Here is a 9,701-nt window from a genome sequence, read left to right as displayed (position 1 = left end):
TCCAACCAAAATCGGGAACATGGATTCACAGTGTTCTAACCCTCGAGCATGTGTTTTTGCTATTAAACAGTGCTTCTCAATCTTAACTAGGTACCCAAATTGCCTTTTAAGGCTCCAGATGCACTTTACATATGAAATCAAAAGCTGTGGATGCAAAAAAAAAAAAAAAAAAAAAAACACACACACACACAAATTAACTCCAGGTATAGGATGAGGCCAGATTCAAATCAGCCTCCTAAACAAAGATAAACAAAGGTTAAACTATCAAGTCCCCATGACTCAGGTGTTTTCTCAGACTACCTTTTGTGTGGTACCTAAACAACAGTATGTTTTTGGAATAGGTAGGTACTTCCAAAGTTCAGCTAAGGTAAAAAAAAAAAAAAAAATCATCTTTTTCTGCTGGGCGTGGTAGGGTTTGCCTTTATTGCCAGCACTTGGGAGAAAGAATCAAATGGATCTCTGTGAGTAAAAGGCCAGTTTGGCCTGTATAATGAGTTAAGGCCAGCCAGGGCTACATGTGAGACCCTAAAAAAAAAAAAAAAAAAAAAAAAAAAAAAAAAAGAATCACTACTCTAATGCCAGGTATTGTGGCCCATGCCTATCGTCCCAGCACTTGAAAGACTGAGACAGGAGGTTTGCCCCAAGCTCCACACCAGCCTAGCCTATAGAGCCGTCTTAGGAAAAAAATATCATTTTTTCTAGTAGTAGCTCTTTAGCCAGCAACAGTAATGACTGTAAACTCACAAATGCATATTTAGGCGCTGGGGGTATAGCTACTGGTAGACAGCTTGCCTGGAATGCATGTACGGTGCCTATGATCGGTCCTCAGCACCACACAGATTGAATTTGGTGGCACATACTTAAAATCCTAATATTACTGAGGTGGAGGCAGGAGAATTAAAAGTTCAAGGTCATCCACAGCTACATAGTGAGTTTGAAGACCAACCTAGGAAAAATGAAATCCTGTCTAAAAAATACACACACACACACACACACACACACACACACACACACACACACACACACACACATGAAGGCCCATCCAGACCTACTGAATCAAGAATCTCAGTTGTAACCAGCTTTCCAGGTCATTCTGATGTCCTCAGAAGTTTGAACATGCGCTTGCAAAAGTCCAAGTTAACTTTACATATGAAATCAAAAGCTGTGGATGCAAAAAACACAAATTAACTCCAGGTATAGGATGAGGCCAGATTGAAATCAGCCTCCTAAATGAAGACAACAAAGGTTAAACTATCAAGCCCCCATGACTCAGATTTTTTTCTGAGCCTTGGTTGAAGAGACATCTGCCTAAAGCCCTCTCCAACTGTCAAAACATCCTGATATTTGCTCCCACTCTGCACCTTGCTCTGTACCCTGTCACTTAAAACACTAACCTTTCCCATTTGTGCTTTCACCTGGATTGAGTAAACAGCGTCTAAGCACTCTTCTTCCCACCCCTCTCTTCTTGGTATCCAAGATGAGAACAGGAGGGAGGCAAAAGGTTAGTTATAATGCACCCGAGTAAATGGATATACAACCTGAAGTGGAGTGACTTCCACAGCTGGCCTCTCTGTATGCATCTCATCTGCTCTGGCAACTCTCTCACCCTTTGACCTAACTCCCATCAGCTCTATCTATCCCTGGAAAATTCCACTGCCAAATGCTGAGCTCACCTCTTCTCCTCAGAGACAATCTTGTGGGTACAGGATGAAAGCAACATGTCGGCCAGCCATTGCTTACTGACCAGAGACATAGCCCACCAGGATGGAAACAGTTACCAACCACTGTACCCATGAAACAACAGTTAGAGATAGGAAATTGGCTCCCTTCTAAACCAAATGGTGGCTATTATGAATTCTTTACTGTCTGCCCCTTTGAACCAATGAATTGTCATCCAAAGGAAAAGAAATAGGGAGGGTACACATCTTATATGAGAGAATTGGTCTTTGACGTGCTGGGAATGAAAAAAATAGCTTAAATGTGTGGTAACACCCCTGAAAGGATGCTGAGCCCCTCAAATAGCTTATCTGCCTCACTTCTCACTTCAACTGATTATGATCACTTCGCTTGATTAAAAGCAATCATAATAGTAACTGAGAGTGATTTATTAAGCAAATGTTTAATTAAGCTGAGATTAGTTACTAATCTAGCACCGGAGCTTAGGAAGAAATGGAGGGTTAATATGAAGCTATGGAGGGAGAAATGTATGATTACAGTCAATTAGCTCTTCTGTCAGACAGGAAGCATCAATAAAGGGAGGGGGCCCCAACGGACAGTGTGTACCAGGTACTTGGGAGTTGTCTAGTAACTTGGATGGTAGAGGGGAGGGACTAGCTCAGGGCCCAGGGACATATTTGGTCTGAGATTGCTGCCTTCGGAAAACTAGAAAAGCAGGAGGCTGAGGACTGAAAAGGAGAGGATGAGTAACCCTCAATGACACCAGGAACCCAACGATGGCAGGCTGCCAGGCTGGCCTGCCAGTAATGGCCAGCACTGCGCTGTGGCTCTGAACCTATAGCACATCTAATGCTGTCCCATGACAAGCTGAGCTCCAGATCCAGCATGCCCTTGTAAGTGGAAGTCCTGCTACCTCGAGCCATGGAGGCATCTTTCTCATTTGGAGTGATCCTTGCTGTCCTAACCGTCCTCATCATTGCTATTAATACACTGGTGGTTGTGGCTATGCTGCTATCAATCTACAAAAATGATGGTGTTGGTCTTTGCTTCACCTTGAATCTGGCCGTGGCTGATACCTTGATCGGTGTGGCTATCTCCGGTCTAGTAACAGACCAGCTCTCCAGCACTGCTCAGCACACACAGAAGACCCTGTGTAGCCTTCGGATGGCATTTGTCACTTCTTCTGCAGCTGCCTCTGTCCTCACGGTCATGCTGATCGCCTTTGACAGATACCTTGCCATTAAGCAGCCCCTCCGATACTTCCAGATCATGAACGGGCTTGTGGCTGGGGCGTGCATTGCAGGACTGTGGTTGGTATCTTACCTTATCGGCTTCCTCCCACTCGGAGTCTCCATATTCCAGCAGACCACCTACCATGGGCCCTGCAGTTTCTTTGCGGTGTTTCACCCAAGGTTTGTGCTGACCCTCTCCTGTGCTGGCTTCTTCCCAGCTGTGCTCCTCTTTGTCTTCTTCTACTGTGACATGCTCAAGATTGCCTCTGTGCACAGCCAGCAGATCCGAAAGATGGAACACGCAGGAGCCATGGCAGGAGCTTATCGGCCCCCACGGCCTATCAACGACTTCAAGGCTATCCGTACCGTGTCTGTTCTCATTGGGAGCTTCACTCTTTCCTGGTCCCCCTTTCTCATCACTAGCATTGTGCAGGTGGCCTGCCACAAGTGCTGCCTCTACCAAGTGCTGGAAAAGTACCTGTGGCTCCTCGGCGTTGGCAACTCCCTGCTCAACCCACTCATCTATGCCTATTGGCAGAGGGAGGTTCGGCAGCAGCTCTACCACATGGCCCTGAGAGTCAAGAAGGTCTTCACTTCAATCTTCCTCCTTCTCTCAGCCAGGAATGGTGGTCACGAGGGGCCCAGAGAAAGCTCCTATCACATCGTCACTATCAGCCACCCGGAGCTCGATGGCTGAGATGGTAAGGAAGGAACGTTTCAAAGTGCCTTTCCCGTTCCCACTCTGGATCCCAGCTAGGAGATTATATATATATATATATATGTTCTGGAGCCAGCAGCAGCTAGTGGCAGCAGGGCACTAGGGGGCTCAGGTTTTTTCTTTTTTAACTCTTTGGTTACTGCATCAATCACTCTCAACAGAGTCTCTGCCTTTCCTAATGTATACCACAGGTTATACATGGCAAGTTCACATTGGATTATAGAAGCCAATGTCTGATTTTCCTCACAGGGCTCAAAACAGTATTTCTATAGTAAATTCCCTCTCTAGTGATTATTTCTGTTATTACCACCCCCAGTCCACCAGCTTTTTAACTCTCAGGTGTCCCTTCCTCTCTGTTGCCACTTATGTCACTTATAGCTACTTGCTGGTGACTGTGCAGAACCCCAAATTGAGACACTGTAAGGGATGAAAGAGGTAGGTACTGAGATAGGCACTGCCAAGCTCTCAAGAGTGAACCCACCTTGCTCCTCAGAGATACATGTTCTTGCTTGAATCCATTCTAAAATGTGAATTTTCCTAAGAAACCCACTCATGCAAGATGCCACCAAAATTGCACAGGGAAGCCGGCTCATCCTTTTTCTGCATAGTATTCAAAATGACAGTGTTGAAGGCTGAGGATGCATGATAGAACACTTGCCTGGCACATACCAGGTCCTGGGTCCCATCCTCAGTGCCCCCACCCCCAGCAAATGCCCATGTTTCCAGCTGGAAACAATGCTAGCTAGAGCTCCCTCGGGACAGCCCTGGCAGTGAAAAGTCAAGGGCAGAGTTGAAGCAGAGTGGGTGTCCAGGAACTCAGGAACCATGCTTTGTCTTCCGGTCCCTTCCTCTCTTGTGTCATCTCCACCATGGATTATGAGTCTCAGAACTCTGAGCTTAATAACCTCCCAGAAAGATACTTGGTTGATAACAAAAAGTGGCCAGAAGGAAGCAAAAGAGTGTGGATTAATTTTTCTTCAATTTGGACCTTAAACGCCCTGAAACATTATGCCCTTGCTTTCTTAAAAAGGATGGCTTGATGTGTCCAATATGCAAAGGCTCACTCCAAGACACCATTGGAATTCTTTGTTTGAATCTGAAATACTATTCAGAGGCCATCCTGCTCTCCGCACACTGTCACCACAGCATGATGTTTTTCAATTGGATTTTCTTAATGTTCCTGTTGTCTTGTTAACTCTCAGCTTTCCTGCATCAGCCACGCAGAGGATTATGATCACTCCTTTACAGTCCACACCCTTTAAGATTCTCTTCTATCTTCATCCTCCATCGAGGAGCCTGAATTCTGCTTATCTGTACCACCCCAAAGCAACCCTGCTTTGGTAAGCTGCTCTGTGGCTGCACTGCCTCAAGAAGAGGAGGAACAGGCTTGCTTTCCCCCACAGCATATTTTATCTTCCAGCACGCAGGGAAGTTTTTGCTTCTTGAATGCATACAGAACCCAATAAGCCTCAAAGTACAAAGCAACCATCAAGTAATGGTTTGTCTGCGTGTCTATGAACGAGCTAGAATAAAAATAAAAAGTGGATTTCAGATAAAGTTGAAAACAGACTCAAAGCAATTCCCTCTCTGTTGCTGTTCACAGCTTAATTCCTGGCCTTGCTGCAAAGGACAGATCTTGCTAAGACAATATAGTTGAAATGGAACAGAATTATTTAATTAGCCGGGTTTAGTCATCCCATATTACAAACCTATCAAAGCATTACATTGTACTCCCTAAATATACACACATTATTTTTCAACCAGAAATTTTAAAATTTAAAGGTGTTTTAAAAGCTGTAAGAGAAGAGCAGGATTTACGGGGAAGCTAGGTAACAGGTGAGTTATTAGCTTCAGTGTAAGAAACCCTGCTATCTCTGCAAGTCAATATGAGCAAGCTGAGAAATTACAGGCTTTGGAGTCCAACAGACAAGTGTTCAAAATGTGACTCACTTGTTACAATTCTTTTTTTTTAATTATTCACCTTTCAAAATTGTTTTAGGTTTATTTTTATGACTTGTGTATATGAGTGTTTTGCCTGTTTGTATGTCTGTTCACCATATACATGTCTGGTGCCCAAGGAAGTGGTGAGCCTCCATACGAGTGCAAGAAATCGAACCTGGGTCCTTTAGCAAGAATAAGTGCTCTTAACCACCGAGCCAACTCTCCAGCCCCACTGGTTACAACTCTCAAAAGAAAACTCCTCTTAAACTGGGGTTATCAGATCAATCCGATGAAGCTATAGTGAGGATCAACTCAGATAATGTGTGCGAAGATGCCTAGTAAACTATTAGACATGACTAGTTTTCTTCTTCATCAAAGAAAAATCTTAAAGAATAAACATGTAAGTGAAACGTTTAAGGGAGTCTATAATATCCAGCTAGGCAAGGCAAAGGCAAATTGGCTCAGAACTGTGAAATCTTCACCTGATAAATATGCTTTTTTTAAATAATGGGGATAATATTTCAGGGTTCAGGACCCAGAGAGATGGCTCAGTGATTAAGATCACTTGCTGTTCTTGCACAGGACCTAGTCTTGTTTCTGATATTCTCTTTGACCTGACACCCTCTTCTGGCTTCAGCAGACACTGCACATGTGTGGTGCACAGGTATCTATTCTGGCAAACATACAAATAAAATGAAATAAAAATTAAATCTCAAAAAATGATTCAAGGTTAAAAAAAACAAACAAACAAAAACAGAAAACCAAGCGGTAAATACCTTAGCAGCATCAAGAAAAAGCAAGACACACCAGCATTACACGCTTGGGTTTAAGAGTATATGCAACTAAGAACATTATGTGAAATATGCTTCCAAGACCAGAACTCCAGAATGCTATGCAAAAGTTTAATGGCTTTCTTTGAGGAAGCCACATTCACAGATAACAGGAAATAGCTAGACTTTATCTACACTTCCAGTGTTATCCCACAGACTTACAAGGAAGCCAGATTGTATTCAGCAATTGATTAAAATATCCAAAAGATAGTAAGACACAGACACAATCAATTTAGAGCTATCAGTTATATTAATAGTTTCCAGGAGCAGCTTATTGTAAGTTTGTTGTAAAAAATTGTGCCACAATCAAGTTTCATATTAAATCCTTTGGGAAGTAAACTTATGCCTATCCCATTTCTGTTTCAGCTTCAGGACTTCTCTCAAGAACATGAAATCACACACCCAATGTGTTTTGGGTATTTTACAACTGGCAAAGGCAGGTTGCCTGACCTGCCAATACTCTTGCATGACCGTTCTGTTCATCTCTAGGAGTCAGCCAGCCAGAACCACCCTTGGGATATCTTCTCCCTAGATGAAGTGTTAACTGACTCAAAGGAGAATTAAAGTCACAAGCTTGATTTCATTCTCAGCAAGTTTGGTCACCGGTTAAACTAAACACAGATCGCTGAAATGAGCAAACATGAGAGATCCTCCGAGGACATGCACGGAGGAAGAGGAAATGAGATGTCAACAGCTGGGCGGTAAGAACAGCAATGTACTCCAGGACGGACCACAACTCCTTGACTATCACCTGCTACTCAAAACTGAGTGATAACTTCGGTGCCTTCCCTGCCGTCCTTCAAAGGCTGCTGAACAGTCTGGAGTCACCTCATTTTCTATAAATTCTCATTTGCTCTTGCTTCAATATTGCCAACTCGATGGACGTACTTACAAATGTTAACTGTCACTCACTGACTGCGTATCTGTCCACTTGTATACCCACAAACATTTAAGAGGTGCTATAAACTGCATCTTTGCTGGGATTTCTTTAATAGGTGCACACTGATGTATGAAAGATATTTATTAACCCTCTCCTCTTATTAAAACTACTTTTACTCATTGTAGAAAATCTTGAAAATAATTCAGGTGCTTATAATTACACCCTTCCAAGATAACCACTTTCATTCTCCATCTTGTTTTCCACTTTATATCATATTGTGTGTATTTCCCTGTATCACTGTGTCTTCTTCAAAAGCATAACATAATGGTTGTGTGTGTATGTATTTTCAACAAATAGGTAGTATTTTAATCACTTCCTATAGTTGTGTTCAAATGTAGTATTTAGTTTGTCACTGTCATATCAGTATAAATAAGCTGTGCATAAATCCGATGTGCCTCTGTTCAATTACTTAAGAATACAGTCTTCAGGCGGGGAGTGGTGGTGCACACCTTTAATCCCAACACTTGGGAGGCAGAGGCAGGTGGATTTCTATGAGTGTGAGGCCAGCCCGGTCTACAACGCCAGTCCAGTACAGCCAAGGCTACACAGAGAAACCCTGTCTTGGGGGAAAAAAGGATGCAGTCTTCAAAGTAGTATTATTAAATCAAGAAGTATTAAGTCTTGATAAAAAGTTTTATTTAGGCCATATGTAGTGGCATACTCCTTTAATTCCAGCACTAGGAAGGCAGAGGCAGACAGATCTCTGTGCGTTCGAGGCCAAACTAGTCTACATGGTGAGTTCCAGGACAGCTAGGAGAATATGGAGAGTATATATAGATCTAGGTTTTGCTGGCATTCCTTGGAGTGTTATGTTTCCCTGGGATAGCTACTAAGGGACATCATAAATGAACCACAAATGAACAGACACACTGACATGACTATCTCAAGGAAATACACGCACAAATTACTGAAAGCATAAGACATTCCAAGAAAATTGGTTTACACTGGGTCTGGTTTGGCTTAACAAAAGGAAATCTTTTGATAAGTCCTGCTTTCAAGATGCTTAACCCTTCTCCTGAAACTCAGAAGGCTGGACATAGTCGGTTAAATGAAGAAAGCCCTGCACAGTGTAACTCCATCAATGCAGCCCAGTGCGACAGCCAGACATCAATTTCACTGTTGTCACTCAAACTTTTCTGAGGCACTCTTTGCACAGTATCACAAACTGCTAAGCAAGCATGAGAACCAAACAGTTACACACAGAGATAGGAGGCAATTCTTGATGCAGTCGAAGATGAGAAACTGTAGCCCTCTCAAAGACTTACTAAAAGGGAAAGATGCGCTCTGACCGGTGGTGGGTCAGGCATGGCAAGATCAAGTGCATGGGAGCTTAACGTGCACCCTAGCCATATGTCCTCTGGGTTTACAAGCTGTTAGGATCACAATCCATCGCTGGGTCCAAGCAGCCCTCTCATGAGGAAGCCTAGAAACGGCCAATGCCGTGCTAAGGGTCTAGGGTCTGTTTTCACAAAGCACCCTCATTTCTTTAAACTCTGCTCCTTTACAATGATGCAGGCAGGATGTATTTTGCTCCTGAGCGCCAGAGGAAGTAAGATCACAAGTGGGCAGAAAGCCTGAGGAAGGCTCCACATGTATTTGCTCTTTTTTGATATATGCTGCCTGGCAATCCTATGATTTAATTCCATTTCCCATAATAAATGTGCATCAGTCCCAGCTCTGTCTCAATTGTGTTGACATTAAGGCACTCCACAGCTGACAAATATACTGAGACAGCGCTGGCTCGGGTCCTGTAAAAGGCTGTGCTGCCTCACAAAACTGTTAAATGCATTTTTACAAATTTGTTCATTGAGACGGTAAACAGATGTGAAAACACTTCACTCAGAAAAGCGACTGAGTGGCCTATCAGCTCAGGACTAATTTGGAAAAGAGCAAGATGGAAAAACCAGTATGTTTAGAGAGTAAGTGGCTCTTAGACCTTTACATCTCAAAGCTTCTAGCACCAGGTCCTCTCATAATCCTATATACAGTGACACTAAAGTGATATCTTCTTTTTTCCTGAATAAGTTATGGGGACATAGATATATTTAAAGGTGTTTAGAATGAGTAAGGCACAACTCAAACAACTGCAGTCTGATGCTGAGACAGTGACTAAAGAAGCATCTTTTAGACTAAAACTTTAGAAATTATGATTATTGCAGAGTGGCCCTTCTGATGGGGAAGATGTAAAAGATGTGTCCTTTTTTTTTTTTTTTACAAAAGAGTGATCCAAAGATTTTATTTTACTGTCATTTGCCTTTCTGTCTTCTCCATACAGGAGAACACACTAAGAAGTCTTGAGCTAGACATTAACACTTTTATCTTGTGTTTCTTGTACAAATAATGGTGTGAAATTTAATGTTTTT

The 9,701-nt window shown here is 42.8% G+C and overlaps 1 protein-coding gene across 1 annotated transcript; it reads left to right on the top strand.

Moving 5' to 3' along the window:
• The first annotated feature begins 2,598 nt into the window (after positions 1-2,598).
• Gpr119 (G protein-coupled receptor 119) lies at positions 2,599-3,606 on the top strand. The gene has a single exon (XM_051142208.1). It carries the CDS (start codon positions 2,599-2,601, stop codon positions 3,604-3,606), a length of 1,008 nt encoding a protein of 335 aa, XP_050998165.1.
• The last annotated feature ends 6,095 nt before the right edge of the window (positions 3,607-9,701 follow it).

The sequence above is a fragment of the Acomys russatus genome, chromosome X, assembly GCF_903995435.1.
Source record: "Acomys russatus chromosome X, mAcoRus1.1, whole genome shotgun sequence".
Classification (NCBI taxonomy): Eukaryota; Metazoa; Chordata; class Mammalia; order Rodentia; family Muridae; genus Acomys; species Acomys russatus.
Note: the sequence above shows the minus strand (reverse complement) of the source record. Positions and strands in the feature narration are given on the sequence as shown.